Consider the following 18,737-nt stretch of genomic DNA (forward strand, 5'->3'; position numbering starts at 1 on the left):
ACAGAAAAATGAAAAAGGCTGCTCCAAACTGCTCCAAAAGAGAAATGCTGTTCCATACAGTAATTTTTGTTAGTAATTGCTCCAAACCTGCTTCAAAATTACTTGGAGATAATGAGAAGGGTGAACTTTTATGGTTTGGCCTTCTCATATGTCTTAAATAAACTAAAAAAAAATGTGTACTACCATTTCAATGTGCTACCAGTGTCAGTGTCGGAGCCAGAGAGTGCCCCGCCTCGCTTCTTTCAAAGCCCTCATCCACCTCCTTTTTCTAGTTGCCTTGGCGTTGGCCTGGGCTACCATTGGCCGAACAAGGTTTCGCTAGACACCCGCCGGTTTTTGTTAGTTGTAAAAGTTGTTCCGGCTTAGCAGTCACTGTTCTGGCTTGTAGTGTTCGTAAAAAGGCGCATTTTTTGTCTCTCCCAACTGAGGACACAGCCCAGCACCATGTTCTGGGCACTGCATTCCCGAGGTGGTGCCAGCTTTCACCCCATTTTTCTACGACACTGCACCTCTACTCTGCTACTTCCGCTCTCCCCTCTCCCCCTGACATGAGGGTTCAGATGTCTTTCTTGACTAGAGGCAGCTTTTGTCTTCTCTACGAAGAATTTCATCTCCTCCGTGGCAGCTGCAAGCATTGACTATGGGCGTTGGCAGGTGGGTGCAAAAGGCTCTTCAAGCCTCACCACATAAGCCCTCACCCAACCTACACAAGGGCTCTCTCTCACTTCCAGACATGATGCAACACTTTCTTTTTTGCACCCCCTCCACCCCCACCCCCCCAAGAGAATATCATGCCGACGACCATGGCATTTACAAAAAATTATTGCATCTTGTTTCTTTCTACGATGCACCTCTCTCTGATAAAAAGCGCGTCTGCTCGAGCACATGAGGGTTAGTTATTTTTTGGTGTTTATAGCACCCAGTCACAGTTTCGGTTTCAGAGAGCATGGAGTGAGGTGAGTTGGCTACGGCAGCACACAAAGCCACGTGCAAATGCACACTGCGTCAACACCCAACGAAGGCTTTCTGGGTGCTCTAAGATGTGTTAAATATGGGTGACCGTCTAAATATGCACCTCTGAGGCAAGGACATCAGCCTTTGTAGGCCCGCGCAATTCGGTCCGATCTTTCTGATGAAAAGGTCTGCTGAGAGAGAGCCCTTACAAGAATCATGACAGCTAGCACAAACGCTTGGCACAGGTGTTGGTTGTTTGGTTACACAAAAACTGCAGTAGTGTTTTGCGAACAGTTGCACGACATTCACTTCAAAATTGATTTTCAACATGCTCTAGGCAATAATATCTATGGATATTTCGTAGGTGATGATGATGCATTTGTTTTCTCACAAATGTATTCCAGAAGTCATCTCACCTTCAAACTTTTCTGTCGGCACTCCTTTAACAGACTCTTCGCGGCATAAGTGCAAAATGGTGAATTGAACAAATCACTGACATCTTTAAACCAGAGGAGCTTATGAAATCTGGATTGTTGCCACCCACGGAACCTTCACTTTTTGATTTTGAAACAGTGTTGTTCCTGTGACTGAGTTTTCTGGCATTCCCAGCACCTTCTCGCGCACGAAGTTGTCCTTCTCAGAACTCGAAAGTAACATGTTCTTGAAACGTTGCACCTGCTTTAAGGAGCTACGATAATGAGAAGATATATTCATTCCCTGGGGTATTACTGTCACTGTGGTAACTCTCCAAAACGTTCTAGTCTCCCACACAGTCTCACCTTTAACTCCTTTGTTCCTTCTTTAGAGATGAGTGCCACTGATCCCCAGAAGCCTGCTTAAACAGCTGCAGCCAGAGAGCATACAAAAAAAAAGCAAGAACGCGCATATCCATGCAGTTTGGGGTAGCCCGCTCTAAAACTTTCTATTCTATCATCAGAAAACGTGGGAGAGTTTCCATGGCAGATGCAGGTTTTTCGTACACAATCCTAATGTTGTTGGTTTAATGTAGCACTGCTCGTAAAAAAAGCAGTGCTTCTTACAGCGTGAAAGTGAAAGGAAAGGGGCTGCATTGGCTCTCCTTAGGCCAGGGATTTAATCTCCAGTTCGGTGGGAAACAGCGGTGTGTATTGACAAGGCACAGGCGGCTGGCAGTGGTCCCACCGTCCTACGATCGAGTGTCCAAACATGCGCGTTGCTACCTGAGTCATATGAATGTGGAGATCGGTATTGTGGTTGCCACTTGATCTGTTCTAGTGATACAAGGCGAGCGTAGGCCATGCACAACTATATTGCTTGTGTTTAGAACTTTAGGCTTGTTCGTCACCACTTAATTGTTTTTTTTTTTTTTGAGGTAAATAATATATAAAACGTGCCCCTCATTGCTAGCTGCAATATTTGAGATACCAGTCACACCAGTATTCAGCCAAGTATATTTTACTATTTGTTCCTAATAACCTGTTAAAAGTACCCAGAATATGACGCAGTTACGAGGAATATATCAATATCTAATAGAATCTGCTAGAGCATAATGATTATATAAAGCATTTTCTTGCTTCAGTATATTTTTTCTGTACGATAGAACTTCGAAGTATGTTTTTCTAGACATTTGTTTAGAAGGAATTTCATCATGTATTGTTTCTTTTTGCGTGAAATAAACGCTGCCCAGGATTCTGTGCTGGGATGTTTCAAAGACACTGAACCAATGTCAAACAGTCTGAAGTAGATTTGCTAAAGGGCGAGCGGTATGTCACAAGCTGATATATTACAGCCTCTCTGCTCATGTTCATCCTGATATAATCTTTATATGCATGTTGGGATTTTTTCTTTCGATCACAAAGGGCGCAGATATTTTTCAGGTATTCTGCAGGAAGTTCCTTGCTAGGTTCGAGAGCATAAATATGTTTTGTCGTCCACGACGCTGTAGCGGTTTTACTTTGCCGATGCCGTCATCGTTCTACGCGTTATAACATCTTGACGTGCGCATGGAGCAAGTGGAGCAGTACTTGCATAATTTCTTTTGTGCATACACTTATCATGTGCAAACTTTTCTTTGCATGAGTAGGCTCCCCTGTTAGCAATGTAAGGCAATTTACATGCTCATATACTTTTGAACGAATTCTCGGTAGTGGCTGTCAGTTGTGAGCTTTCATTCTACTGGCATGCCGGCAAATATTTTATTTAGTATTCTGCATATTGTAACATGTAGCATGAAAACACTAAGCTCGCTATGGCGGCTTGTGACTGTAGACCGATAGCATTCGACCATAACTTTTTTTTTTTTCCATTTGCAACGCCAAAGTTTTTTTTTTTTTTTGGAAAATGAAGAGGTCAAGTTCGCAAAAGATCGACAAGTTCTTTTCTCCTGCTCCCAATAAAGCCTTGCATAGTGCAGTCAAACGCATTGAACATGCCACCTCGTTAGCAACTGTCCCAACGCTGCGACTGGACGAAAAATACATGGCCTCATGCTGCATATCGCTACCGCTGCAAGGCGAATGCTCACACCTCATTCCTCCGTGTGACTAAACTGCCAAATTTCATCAAAGTGAATGAGTGGACATGATATCCCCGAGCATCTCCGTGGAATTCTTGAGCAACATAGGAAAGTTCGTCGGTGGGAAAGTCTATGAATGCACTAAATGGCGTTTGTTAAAAACACACTGGTGTCTTCCTGATAACTACAGTCTATGAATGCACTAAATGGCGTTTGTTAAAAACACACTGGTGTCTTCCTGATAACTACAGTTTTCCATGCTCATTTCGCCGGGAAAAACGGCAAACTTGAGAAACGATATTTAAGTGAGTTGCATTTCAACAAGTTCAGTTAGCTTGTCCTCTCCAATCATAGATGAGGGCCTGTACTGCAAGTACTGCACTTTGTTTGTAACAGGTGTGATGAGAGGCTCCCAGAAAAATGTCCCCCTACAAAAACTAGTCACCAAGCCACTCGCGTCCTTTGCAAAACTGCTGGGAAAGAATGGTGATCTTTTTGTACATGGAAGCAAGCAAGTACCATAGAGAAGCAATGCAGGCTGGGAAGGAGTTTCTCGAATGTGTTAAGGCTTCCGAAAAAGATATAGCCAGCCAAATCAGCAGTCAATGTCTACATCAAGTGAAAGACAACCGTAAATGCCTGGTCCCAAATCGTATTTCTAGGGCGCCAAAATATACCATCTCGCATACATCGAGATGACGGAAGCCTTAGTGAGCGGTCGAATGAGTTCTCGTTGACTCCAAATGAAGGAAAGTTCCACGAGTTTCTGCGCTTTCGAGTGTCAAGCGGTGACGCGGAACTTCAAGAGCACCTTGCCAACTCATAATCTCGAGCCACGTACATCAGCAAGACCCAGAACGAATTAATAAAGTGCTGTGGTGACAAGGTTCTTGCGACACTTATTCAGTGGGTGTATGCATCGAGCGTCTACAGCATTATATTCGATGAAACAATCATTGTATCTTACAATCGTTCCAGCTAAGTCTTGTTCTGCAGTATGTACACAAGAACGTAGCACAAGAGGACTTCGTCCAGTTCATTGATCCTCGCATTGACAGCCATGCTGTGGAATCCAACGTAACTGAGCCCGTCGTGACAGGGAGAGTTCTTAGTGAGCGGGTTCTGAATATGCTGAAGGAACTACAACTGGACTTGGGCAGGTGCATTGGCATAGCTACATATTGGTGCAGCATCATGATGTCAGAACTGTGTGGTGCCGTCTCAGAAATAAAGCGGTGTCCCACAAAAGCAGTTCACTCTCCATGTTTCAACCATGCACTCAACCATCGCTATAGAAGTCATCGCGGTGCATGCCGCCAGTAACACGGTAGGGATAATGAAACAGGTAATTTCCTTTTTCTCCGCCTCACCGACATGAAACAGTGTGCTGAAAAGCATACTTGGCCACCAACTTAATGGCCTTTGTGGGACGATATGGGTGGAGAGACATGACAGCGTCATCCAATTTCGGGACTCTTTTGTCTTCATGGCAGAAGCTCTTGTTGCGGTCCCTAACTGGAAAGAGCTTCAAAGCGCTGCAAAAGCAGAGACCCTACGTGTCGCTGTGGGCGATGGTGAGTTCATAATGGCGATAGTTTGCCTCTTGGACCTATTAGCGCACACGCTTCGCCTCTACCAAAAGTAGTGTGTTGATGTGCACACTGCGAGGAATACGTGTACAGATACTGTGGCTGCCCTGAATGCTGAGAGGTGAAGCAGTGAAGAGGCGTTTACACCTTTCTACGAGCAAGCTATCGCACTCGCAGACGAACTTGAGACAATGCTGCGGCTTCCACGCATCACGAAGAGACAGTTGCGCAGGTTCAATACTCCAGGGCTTGATCAAGTCAGTTTCTACAGGACGTCAGTATATATTCCACTGCTGGATAACGTGTTGGCAGACGTTAAATGGTGATTTGTTGAATATACTTTTGGAGTTTGCGAGCTATTTCTATTTATGCCGTTCTAGCTGCTGAATAACATATCATTGGGTGACAAAACAAAAATAGTAATGCAGGTGTCCCAGCGTTTTGGATCACTCCTAGGGCATGGCCCGATAACTGTGGATGTTATTGCAGAAGAACTGCGGCTATGGCGAGGAAAGTGAAAGCGTGAAAAAGAAGAAGGCGTGGACATCCCTGCGACTGCTATTGAAGCACTCTGCATGTGCCACATTGACATATTTCCTTCGATCAAGACACTTTTACAAATACTGGCCATCCTCCCTGTAAGCATCGCGAATGCCAAAAGAGCCTTCTCTACACACCACCGATTAAAGACATGGTTGCGATCACAAATGAGCGAAACACGCCTGGCCGACCTCCCCTTGCTACTTGCTACACACGCACAGAAACATTTCTGTCAACTGCGTTATGTTATTGATCGTTTCGCCAACGGAAATCGTGGACGACGGAGGTTAGAATGTGTGCTGTAGCACAGGACTGCTGGTCACAACATGACTGTTCAAGGAAGATCCCTGTTACAAACGTCTGAAATCCTCGCAAGCGCACCCCTTCGTCGAAGGAAAGGTGCCGTGGTGACGGGAGTGAAGTTTACCACAACTGACTGTGGGGAAATGCCTCGGAGGCTTTCCTACATCACACGCTTGCATAGAATTTGGCCGCTTCTGCAGTTGACGTTGAACCACCGAAGAGCGCGGCAAATGTTGTCGAGAGTTACAATTTTTTAAGCTGTGAACGATTCGAGTCGGCTGCAACACCGGGCACTCTCATCGTCTATACTAAAGCTGGCGAGATTATCAGCAGCAGCCATCTCTTCTTTGAGCACCATAGTCAGTACGGAACTTTTTATTGTGATTTTTTTTACCGTTTTTTTCATCATCCACAGCTGTAACTATCGCTGAGCTAGTGTGCGATATGTAGCACAAGAAGTTCCTAAGCGATAGCAGAGTCATAACTTTTTTTAGTTTCTTTTAGAGTCCTTTTTATCGAGTTATATTATTAACATACTGTGTTGTCTAGCTTTTTTGTACTTGTAGTTATAATTTCAGGGTGTATTTTTCTGCCTTTTCTTTCGTTGTCCGTATTTTTTCCTTCATTCAATGATTTTGGTTGCTCTTGCCATTGGCCGCATTCAAATTAAATGCTTGTTAGTTCTCTATATTAAACGCCCGTGTTCACTCAGTCGGTCAGCCAAGCCGATCATCACGTAAAAACCAGTGGGTCGAGTGGCCATCAAAAGTTTCGAATGCACCACTTTGAGCAAGGCCTTTCATCTTTCAGTCGTCTCAGGCCTAAACGCAAAGTCGAAGCCTGTGAGTCTTCCCCAAAGCCACTGTTAGACTGCTGGGGTCTCACCGAAGTGTTTTACAGGCTAAAAATCTGCCAACCTGATGGTGGGTGCTCTAGCTTCATATATATATTGGGCATTTTTTTCGTCAGTCTAGTCCGCCAACTCACATTGTATTTGCAGTAAAGCTTCATTGTCCGAGTACTTCCGCACCTTTCGAAAAGTGCGCACAATTGGAAGGAAAGCTGTACAAAAAAAAAAATGAAGCTACAGGGAAAGCAACTATAATTACATCTATGGCTCATTACGAAGCACTCTCTCAAATAAATAGTTTCATTTACAGCCAGCATATACACAGCTCCAAAACCACCTACTAACGTGTGCAGCCCCAGGCACAGTTTTCAAAAATACTATTTGGCATTTATCTTCTTGTTTCTAATTAAAGAAGGCTCCTAAGGGCTCGTATTCGTGTCTTGTCGTCTTGAAAGTTAAAAACGACCTCGAGGGGGTTTAGGAGGAGCAACTATCATTCCCTTTTCTTCTCCGCGCATTTCTCGGTGGTGCAGAGGGAGGAAATGGGATGTCGTTATGCAACACGCCGGCAGCACCAGGGTTGGACCGAAGTGCATTTAGAGCTCTCCACAAAGTTTCGGTAATACAGTACGGTATGGTATTACGGTATTGTAATGCCGCAGTGACACCACAGCGAGCGAGACAACAGGTGTGGTATGTACTACCACCCCTCTTGTCTCACTCGCTGTGCTCTCACCCTTCCCAATTCCAGTAAAGGTGCCCAAACAGCTCAAAAGCTCCTTCAAAATTTTTGGTCAGGGGTCACGCCTCATTATTGCCTATTGACTCATGCATTCTTAACGATGCGCCTGTTGTTCGGGGTACGTACTGTCACTGGAACTGGTAAGCACGAGCGAGAAAGGATAAAATGGGGTGGAGTTCAATCTGCTCATTTATTCAGGTACTTGCATTCACTGCGACTTGAATAATGGAAATACTTGCATAATGTCTTTTTTTTTTCTTGCATCTATTCAGCCTTATGACTGCCCGTCAAGACACCAAACCTTATTCGAACTGGCCACGTAATCCCTTTGGTACCAAATGCTTAGCAGAGCAAAATGGGCATCGATCTGAGGTGTGGTAGCCCGTAATTTGTGGTAATTTGTCCAATTGATTACGATTAAAATTTGTCCAATTTATTACGATTAAAAAACTGATTAAAAGAAGTGAGTGGAACCACTGTAAGCACCAATTTACAGTATCTTTATTGTGATGGGGTTTTTTCGATAGTAGTGCCTACTAAAAAAAACTATCCCCCTCCTCACCCTCTTCACTTCAACCCCCCCCCCAAAAAAATGAGTGACTGGATTCGCCCCTGACTAATGTGCAGCATTATCGGCTCTGATCTCATTTATGCCACAAGGGCATATTAAGCATATAACTCATTTGGCTGTGTTTAGCTTGACATTCAGGCTAGTGTGGTGAAATGGGAAAATGAGGAGGAGCGCTTTTATCTCGTATCTGCTGCTTATTTGGCAACAGTTAAATGGTACGGTAGATACATCGAAAATGCGGCGCTTGACATTTTCTGTTTGATTTGATTTCTGCCACAAATAAAAGTACTTCAATTTATAGCTCAATTCACAGCAAACTTTTTACAACTGCTCATTGTTTGCTCCATGAAATTCACATTGATTGTTGTCTGTTAAATATATCGCATAATAAATAATAATATTTATGAATTGTTTCGACCATGCTGTAAACTCCAATTAAAGTATGGCAAATTTAATAACTGCTTCTAAAACACAAACCAGCATTTTTTTTCTGCTCCAAAGCACTATTTTTCTTCTGCAAGGTATGCTCCAAAGTGCTCATTGTGTGAGATCAGGTGTCAATGTCATTTGAAACGCGCCGCTGCGGGAAACCTACACAATCACAGTGGCCATGTGCGTCATTGCCTGCATTATGCTCACTAATTGAGCTGTAAAACAGCCGAGGTTGTACATAACGTACGATGTGGCGCAAAAAACTTCGATGCAGCTGAGCACTGCACAATACAGCGCTTCTAGCATGACTGATTGGGTATAAATATGAGATGTTCTCATTGTACTCATCAATTATTTTAATGGACTACGCACGCAGCACTAAAGTGAAGATTTCAAGTGAGACAAACTGGTTGTTGTTTTCCGACAGCGCCGAGCAGACACATGATTGCAGAACTCTTGTAGGCACCTCAATATTCACGCCGTAAAAAAGTGGCCGTTCACCATAGACCCAAGGACTTGAGCAGCAAATGGCATGGCCCTCAACGGCCTGCTTTCTACCGCAAAGGTGGTCGATCAAGCGTTATCCTTGAGGTATATTCATAACGAAACTGTTTTTCAGTGTGTAGAAGTTTGAAAGCTTCAGTGGAACCAGTGCTCAAACCTGCACATGTGGCAGCGTCAAGACAACTGTGCATGCAAATGTGCTGAGAGTGCAGTTTGGTAAATTTCAACTGCTCATGAAGGCCATCTTGCTTATGGTACAGGTGGCACTGGAGCGTGGCGAGAAGCTGGAGCCCCATTATGATCCCATCCATGACAAGAGCTGGTATCTGGATCACGAGCTCCGCGAGCGCCTTCTTTTTGAATATGACGTTGAGGGCTACGCTGTTGCCCAGTGTCTTGGAGAAGCAGTCTTCATACCAGCAGGTGCCCCACACCAGGTGTGTTATCATTCTTAGCTCCTAAATTGTCAATTGTGGATATAATCACATGTTATGTGAGCACATCATTACTCTTGAATGTGCACTCGGCAACGGCTAAAACATGATAAAGTTGCAAGCTTCGTTTACCTTTATAGGTGGCATGATGACATCCTGTCTGATGAATATTCATTCTATCGTAATGCTTCTGTAATGTAGCATTTGTCTAAGTATTTCATTGAATAGAGAATTCATAAAAACTTTTTCCACCTGAAAATATTCTGGGCAGGAAATGCACCTAATTAACACTTAAAATGCATAAAATTGTAAGTGTAGCTGCACCTGCGCATAAATTCACTTGCTTTGTGAACGTAAGGAAACGATAGGGCGGTTTAATTGAACATGGAGACATAAGGTGGAGCAAATGCTCATGTGGACTTCATTGTTTCCTCAAGTAGTGTAGGATACAGTCAAGCTCTGATTCAATGAACTCCGTTTCAACAAACGTTTGTCAATTCCCCGTCCGCATTTCATAGGTTCAATGTATTAAAGCTTCCTCCACAACAACGCTTTTTTTCATAGTTCCTGTAGTTCAGCAATATTTTCTCGGGACACGAGGTACTTGACCAGCCACAAATCGAACCACGCTAACTAATAATTTGAAGTGACAAAATGGCATGGAAAAAAAAGTACACACGACAGCAGCTGTCCTTGCATTTTCTTTTTCTCGTGCTGTTTTTAACGAGCATTTTTTATTAGCTGGCCTGCATTTGGAGTCTACATTAAATAAGCCCTGTGACAATTTTGGGACAGCCCTATTTAGCTTTGGAACGCGTGTAGCGATGATTACTGAGGCGAATGCTCCAAGAATGACGGAAATTGATTCATGGAAAGTGAAGTTGCGAATCATCAAAGTTCAAAACTCGAGCAGGCAACGATGAGAAACGTTCTTTTTTGAATTTCACTCGCCTGCTGACATCAAAGATCACTTCCAATCACAGCGCTTGTTTCATGAATACATTCCTGAAATGTCACCTCATGGTGGCTTTCATACAACACCTCGCTACTGCTCTTGCTGACGGCGTCGTTAGCATGGCTACTACAAACCACGTGCGTCCAGTAGCAGGCGCTCCCATGGTCACACTGTGTAAGATACACTTTAGGCGAGTCACTTCTCGACTTGCATGCGAGACGCGTTCCATGGCAACGACGGCGCCCACCACCTGTTCCAATTTCGGCTCACTAAAAAAAAAAAAAGGCAGATCCCACGTACTGTGGGAATCCATGATATCCGAAGCACGAATAAGCAAAGTTTATATGTCACTTTAAAATGAGCACAACATTACGAGTTGGATGAAAATTATTCCTTACCTTACTTCCACGTCATGATTATCATGTTCGGACGTGTCATTTAGCTTCGTCGCGTAATAACAAGTTGTATATGTGAAACTAGCGAAAAGGCTGCAAGCACGCTATGAGCGTAGCATGTAATCTAGTGCACCATGAGTGTGGTGTGTAGTCATGACTAGTCATATTGATAAAATCATGACATGCATGTCATGATTTCCACGTTAGGGTCTGTTACTTATGTTTGCCATGCATTCATGTCATACTATACCACTTTTGCAAAATGTAATATGAACGGAACCACCGCAAGAGCAGCAATGCCATGAAATGTAAATCATGACTTAAATGTCATGACTTAAATGTCATAATCATGACATAAATGTCATAATTTTCATGTTACGTCTAGTCAATTACACTCATCGTACTGTCATGTTATGCCATACTAATTTCGGTATCGATACCATTATCGAAATGGCCAGGAGAGCTACAAGTTGTAGGCGGCTAGATGGTGTTATGTTTGGCCCTGCAGTTCGCCTGGGCAGACGCCATTGTGCGTAAGCCGGTCTTCTTGGGATGCTTTCAACCCCATCGGCGTCCAGTCTGCAAGACGCTGTCTGTAGAGGTTCCAGGTAGTGATCGGGTCTCAACAAAAGTTTTATGAGACAAACCTTTTGCTGAACGAGCTCCAACCGCCTGAGACGGTGCTACTGTGGCTGGTCTTCAAGTCAACGTCTCGACTCTGCTATTGTCCCGACGCGAAATCAACAAAAAAAGACCATCAGTCCTAAAACGTGGGAAGACGTCGAAGAAGTCGTTCTCAGGGATCGAGCTATTGGACTGCCATGTTCGTGAAAGTTCTGGAAGCCTGTAGCTGAAAGCAGCCATGGACCGCTGCTGACGTTCGTGTCAGCGGCCATCTCCCCGAAGGAGCTCAACCTTCCGTCTCCGGACTCTACCTTCTCGCCCTGCGTTGCCTTTAAGGCAGGGGCCGGGTGCGTCGTTGTGGGGTGCGCCCGTGCTACTATTGGACCTTTTTTCCCAGCCGAGTAGTGCAATATCTGTACCTTTTCTGGTGAGTGGACCATTGAAACTTCGTCACCTGATTTGTGGCGTGAGTGCTCACCGCCTTCTTCAGACCTCCGTGTAAAGAGACGGCGGGCTATAAAAGCCGAAGCATTTTGTAATTAAGAGCGGAATCATGAGCTGAATCATGAACTGAATCTCTGTTGTACATAATGCGGGATCGTCAGAATTCCTGTACAGTTCCTATCTTTCAACTATCATGTAAATAAACCTTCGTTCCATCTCTCCTATGAACGCGTCTCCTCACTGGCGAAGATCGGCTATGGGGACGACTGCGGGGAGCCAGCTATCTTAAGGATGGATGGATGGATGGATGGGTGGGTGAGTGAGTGGGTGGGTGGGTGGGTGGGTGGGTGGGACGGACGGCACTCTGGAAAGTTGGTACATCGTTTCAGGCATACTAGAAACAATTACAGTAGAAGCTTGTTTATGCGGACCTCGTTAACTCGAAAATTCGATTAACTCGGACTCTCGACGGCACGGTCCTGGCGAAACTGTGTATAATCAGGTTAAATGCTCATTAATTCAGAGGGACTTAGCCGCGTACCGATTATCTCGGACAAATCCGGAAAGGGTTATCGGGACTACAGAGTCGCGCGATCTCGTCGACTTAGAGGCTCAAGCACCGCTTGCCGTAACCGACGGCAGAACCGGAGGTTTGGAAAAACTGAAACCGAGCGAACTGCAGTAGATTATGACGATGATGATAGTGAATGAGGGGGAAGTGGCTAGGTGGCGTTAGTCACCACCCGGCGGAAGCGCTTGGGCCACCGGCGCATCCAGTCTACTAATAGCTGCTCGGTACGCCCATGCTACGCCTACTGGTGTACTACTCCGTGTCTTGGTTTTTTGTGTTGTGACTTCGTGTGTTGTGGCTGTGTTTGTGCGCATTGTCCCCGCCGTCGCAATTTATGGCGACCGTCACAGGAGTTAAGCGGCCACAGCAGCCAGCAAATGATCTTGAAAGAAAGGTTATGATATTGAAAGACGTGATGAGCCAACGCGACGTCGCCGCACCGTGCAGGAGGCCGCCAAAGCCCTCGCTGTCCTGGAGGAGTTCTGCGTTTGTTCTCGGGACAGTGAACTTGCGCACGACCACCTAATGGGATTAAATAAGATCGTTCGTTTAGAAATTCTGACGGCGAGGCAGGCAAAAATAACGCACTTTTTAAGAAATAAAAGTTTGTCTGTGCTGTGTACGTTTTCCTTTTGTTTTCATGGTTCATTCGATAATTTGCAATTCAGTTAACTCAGACATTTTCTCCGGTCCCGTGTAATCCGAGGTAACGAGCTTTTACTGTACACTTGCACTGACATGACCAGACAAACCACATTTTGAGAATGTGCCTGATGTACGTGCACATATAAACACGACACCCGAGTTAGCAGACGACCCAAGGAGCAATCCATACTTCACCGTTTCGGCCAGTTGCCGCCGGGCAGTGACTCTGCTCGATTTCGCGGCCAATAGGTGGAGAGTTGCATATTCCCGGAGGGGGCAGGGGGCCCAACTTTTTCTTCCATACTTCCACACACACGCACACACATACACGCACACATGCACTCACACAGTATATAGTGGGTGAGTGAAATAGTTATCAAAAGTATTAAGAGTTAAAAAATTATTTTTCTTGATGCATAACATGGTTTCAACAGCTGCACTAAAACCATGAAATTAGCTGAAATTGCACTGCATTATGCCAAAATGCCCGAACAGCCTCAAAATTATCTCAGGTGCACTAATTTCAGCGAGAAACAGAGGCCACATTCGCCACCTGCACTTTGTGTCATCAATCAAAACAAGCACGCAAATCGTAACCCCAAGCCACGGTGTAGGCTATATACCCGATAGACACTCGCTAACAACTCCGTGCACTCCCGTCAGTCTGCTGACCACAGCTGATGCCTATCAATAAAATAAGGAAACTTAAAGCAAAAAAAAAACGTAGTCACCAATGCTTTTTGGGAAATATGAATTTCTTAGTCTGTGAAGTGGACGATTGGGCCAGTTGGCCAGTCAGCCAACGCGGTTATGGCATGCTAAGAATGTATACTATGTTGTCCGTGCGCAAACAAAGTTGACATGCTGCAAATGCCGTCGTTGCCATCCAGCACATTTGCTGTCAAAACAACGGAGCTCATGCAACATTTTTCTTGTTTGAAGTTAGGTCGTCCCGGCGATAAATATCCCGTGCCGTCTCCGGGCAAAGGGGCGAGTGCTGTTGTTACTTTATTTTGGTGGAACGCTTCTTACAAGCGAGCCAAGAAGTTGTGCCCTTAACAGTGAAAAAAAAAATTGTGGGTGCAGGGAGGTTGTAGCGATTTGAAATTGCTTGGCTTTGTTCACGTTGTAAGAATAAGTTGAGGGGCGTTTGCCGCCTGGGCTGTTTCTGTTTGATGCAACAGATGGCGCTTACGGAGAGTGGGCCAAGGCGATTACTGGTGAGCGACTCTATTCGCATGTAGAAGGTTGTTGCTGTGGAGCCTCGCTGGTTTATTATGCTCAATATACAGATGTACATGGATATCAATAAATTAATACAATGTGACTCTGCCGTAATGAAAGTGATTTCTTATTTTTATATGCAGCTTATTTGCTGACTGTGTTCTTGCGATATAAATGCACCGCCGGCAGCAAATGTTGTCCTGCGGAAAGCAGTTGCATTTTGAGGCAACAGCACTCAACACCTTGTTTCACTGAAATTCAGGTGTCGGTGGTGTCGGCATCTTTGGTTCAAAACAAAAAAGCAGCATTCATGAGAGAAAATTTGAGGTGTTTGCAATAAGGATAGCGATCCGAGAGCTCAGGCGTGCTAGCTATTAGAAAGGGGTTAGTCTGCGTGCATGCGTGTGCACGTGCGGATATCACTGTCCCGTTCTGTGTCTCCGTAACAAGAGGAAAAAACTTTGTCGGGAAACTTTCTACTAATGCACTGTATTTACTCGCATAATAGGCACTTCCCTAGTTTAGTCGCGGAAATTTAGATTTTTAAAATTCCACGCATAATAGACGCACCCCGAACTTGGCCATGATTAGAAACGATTCTACCCTCCAGCGGTACATTTGGAACGCGGACCCCGTACCCTGATGAAAAGAAAGCAAAGTGACGAGAAAAAAAAAAAGTGCAACGACCTAACCATTGTGTTTGAAGAAATAAAACTTGAGAAAAAAAAAAGCGTTCATGAGCGAAAAAAAATGGCTGTTCTATCGATTACTGATAGCCCCCAAATCGCCGCACTCCTTGCAGGTCACGTGTACAACGCCGGGGGCTCGATCACCATCGCCACCATCAGAGAAAAAAAAAAAATGCCATTTTGCGAGCGGTGTGCGTATGTTGTGGTCGTGTATTCAACTTTGGTTCCACCATGGGGAAGTGTGCAAATTATACGACTGGATTTAAACTGAAGGCAGTGCAGTACGCACTGGAGCATCTCAAGCAGGCATTTCGGTGTTGGAGAAACCAGTATTCCGTACTGGAGGGATCAAGAAGAAAAACTTGAGGCGACAAAAGAAGACACTACGGGCTTTCCGCTGTGCCAAGACTGGCAAGTTGGCAAGTATCTGAACATTGAAAAGCAACTGGTCCGGCATATACGTGAGCTATGACAAGACGGCTGTGCTGTGTCATTGGATATTTTGCAGACTGAGGTTCGCAAAATAGCCCGAGTGCAGCGCATCGAAGCAAAAGAGTTCAAAGCCGGCTGTGGATAGACAACTCGTTTCATGCGGCGCCATGGCCTCGCACTGCGAAGGCGGACCACCTTGTGCCAGCGCTTGCCCGCAGCATATGAGGACAAAGTGGTGGACTTTCACCGTTTTGTTATAAAGCTCCGACAGCAGAAAGACTTCATTTTGTCCCGGATCGGCTACGCGGATAAGACCCCTCTTTGCTTTGATATGCTGTGAAACACAACAGTGGAGGAGAAAGGTGCTCAGAGTGTCATCGTCAAAATGTCTAGCGCTGATGAACGACAATGCACCATGATGCTGGCGGTGACAGCGGATGGGCGCAAGCTACTGCTTTACGTTATTTTTAAACGTAAGACGCTCTCAAAGGCAAATTTCTGTCAAGGCATCTACGTCTGAGTCCAGGAAAAAGGCTGGATGAGCGCGGAACTCATGGTGGATTGGGTGAAAACAGTCTGGGGTCGGCGACCGGGTGGTCCGTTGTTACCGTTCATGCTTGTCCTGAACAGTTTAGTGGGCACCTAGTAAACCACGTACGAGATGAGCTAAAGGAGCTGCGCACAGATCTGGCAGTGATTCCAAGCGGCATCACATCGATACTGCAGCCTTTGGACGTTTCCTTGTATAAGCCTTTCAAGGACAATGTTCGAAGGTGGTACACCACCTGGATGGCTGGAGGACATCAGCTGACTCCAGGAGGTAAGAATAAAAGGCCGCCTGTGGAAATGCTGTGTGCTTGGATTGTGGAAGCATGGCAGGGGATTTCCGACAATGTTGTCAGGAAAAGCTTCAGAAGATTGGTATCTCGAACGCTGTGACAGAGGATGACATGTTGTGGGGTGTGGATGATTCGAACACCAAAATCGAATCCCCGCTCGGCGAGGATGAATGTGTGCTCTCTGACTCTAACGCCTAACGTCATTTGCAGCGAATAACATAGAAGGTGCAGTGTGACAGCGGTATAAGCCAAGCTCTAAATAATTAACCGGGTCCAGGGGGTTCTCTGCCCCCCATGATGATGCAGCCCGGAAGTGGCCCGAGCCCCTCACGCCCCCCCCCCCCCCTCCCCGTACACTCTTGCCTGTGCCGGCTACAACGAAATTTTCCATGATCTCCGTGAATTTCATTGTAGCGGAGTTTTGCCGTACTGTTGATTATTTTTCACGTTCTGGGCTGGGACAAGGAAACGAGAAAGAAGAAGAGCGTGAGCGAGGGACGCGGGGACGCTCAAGTGACAGCAGAGCGCTTCCGAATGCAGTTAAATAAACAAGTTTTTTTTGCCTTATACCTTAAAGACGGAGTTGAGTCTGATCGCAGTGTCTGGAATGCCATCGTCTAAACGTCGGTGCCGAAGAACCGGGATTGAAAACCAGGACCCTACGGACGGCTACCAGTCATCTGCAGTGGCATGGAGCGACTGAAGTCGAAGCGGACGTCGCGGCGAGCACAGAACACGAGGATTATAAACGAGGCAAGTGAGCTCCTCGCTAACGACTCTGCCTCCTATGACCAGCTCAACTCCATATATGAGAGGCTGAAGGCTAATAACGAAGAGCTTAAAAACCTGAACAACGAGATTGAGCCGCATATACCTGACGAGGAGTTCGAGGTCGAGTATAACGCTGTCTTACAATACGAGGACGTTGCTACGCGCATTATCGCCGAGATTCTCAGCAAGAAAGATCGCATGCTAAGGACATCGACCGGAACTCAAGAAACAGTTGCCCAGACAGTCGTAGCACCATCGACGGAACTGGAGTGAAATTGCCTAAACTGACAATAGCTCCTTTTTTTGGAGACTCATGCAAGTGGACCGAATTTTAGGAACAATTTTACCAAATTGTTCATAGTAACAATCACATCACTGCCACAGAGAAGTTTCATTACCTGCGACTGTATCTTAAAGGAGACGCTGCATCAGTAATTGCGGGCCTTCCGACCACAGAAAGTTGCTACAGTGACGCCATCAAAATGCTACAGAAGCGATTTGGGGACAAGACGCGCCTGGAGCAAGAATATTTTGCCAAGCTACGGATGTTAAGCCCTGTCCGTTCATCGACTGACACCAAAGCGCTACGCAGCTTGGGTGTGCACAAGTCGTCATTTTCGTCAATGCTCTGCGACATCCTACTGCGTGCTCTTCCACGGGATATAGTCGTGCAGTATCATCGATCATGTGCCGTCCAGTTGGCATATGACTCGAGAGCTGAAGCTACACCCCTGGGACTAGACCGTGTGCTGAACTTCCTGTGCATCGAGCTGGAAAGCCTGGAGAAGAGTGATTTTAAGGATGCCAAAGGACGAGAACATGAAACACTCCCCGTGGCCAGTCAGCCGACGTACTCTCGGCGTGGGAAACCGACGTCATCTGTGCTTCACAGCAACTCGGTACGAAAAAAAAAAGGACAACTGCGTATTCTGCTCGTCCAGCCATCATGGATCGGAAGCCTGCACAGCTGACTTGTCACTGACGCAGAAGAAGGAACTGCTTTCCAACGACAAAAGGTGTTTCCGCTGCACCACCAAAGGACATCGGGCACGGAACTGCAAAAAAAAAGGATTTCCTGCTCCAAATGCCAAGCTCGACACGCTACAAGCATGTGCGATCCCGATAGGTGTTTGCGGAAGTCAGACTATGCTAACAAGAATCACGAAAAAACTACGACAGTCTGTGCATCACTTGGAAGAAGACCCGTCAAGGAAGACTCTACCACTTCCGTTTTTCTTCAGACTTTCAGAGCATGGGCCATGAATGATGACACCTGCCGCTACATACGAGGCGTTTTCGATGGTGGCAGTCAGAGGACTTTCGTAACTGAAGATCTGTCGAAGCATCTCAAGCTGAAAGCGTGAAAGCAACTCGAATAGCCTTCAATACTTTCGTAAATACATCGGACCAAGAGGCTAAGAGGCGTCGCATAGTAGAACTACGACTGTGAAACCAGTTTTCCGACGCGGAAATAGTCTTAACTGCAATAGAGATCCCAAGCATCTGCCAAGACATCGCAGAGACTGCAATGGACGTAGCCTTCGTTGCGTCTTTCAAGAAGCTGGGAAACGATGTTGCCGATGAGCTCCAACATCCATCTATCATAACTAAGAGTGGCATCAGCGTACTTATCGGGTCCGATCAGATGTGGAAAGTGTTGACCGGCGAAGTTTCACGGTGCGAAGGCAACGAATCATTGATCGCACTGAACTCCAAGCTTGGATGGACCTTCCAG

General features: G+C 45.7%; 1 protein-coding gene across 1 annotated transcript in view; it reads left to right on the plus strand.

Annotated features, from left to right (window-relative positions):
- Positions 1–18,737, plus strand: part of LOC119176631 (lysine-specific demethylase 3-like) — an 89,036-nt gene that overhangs the window by 42,632 nt on the left and 27,667 nt on the right. Inside the window, exon 10 of the mRNA XM_075876324.1 lies at positions 9,240–9,416. Within this exon, the coding sequence (XP_075732439.1) occupies positions 9,240–9,416 (177 nt within the window). The remainder of the gene's footprint in view (positions 1–9,239; positions 9,417–18,737) is intronic.

The sequence above is a fragment of the Rhipicephalus microplus genome, chromosome X, assembly GCF_043290135.1.
Source record: "Rhipicephalus microplus isolate Deutch F79 chromosome X, USDA_Rmic, whole genome shotgun sequence".
Classification (NCBI taxonomy): Eukaryota; Metazoa; Arthropoda; class Arachnida; order Ixodida; family Ixodidae; genus Rhipicephalus; species Rhipicephalus microplus.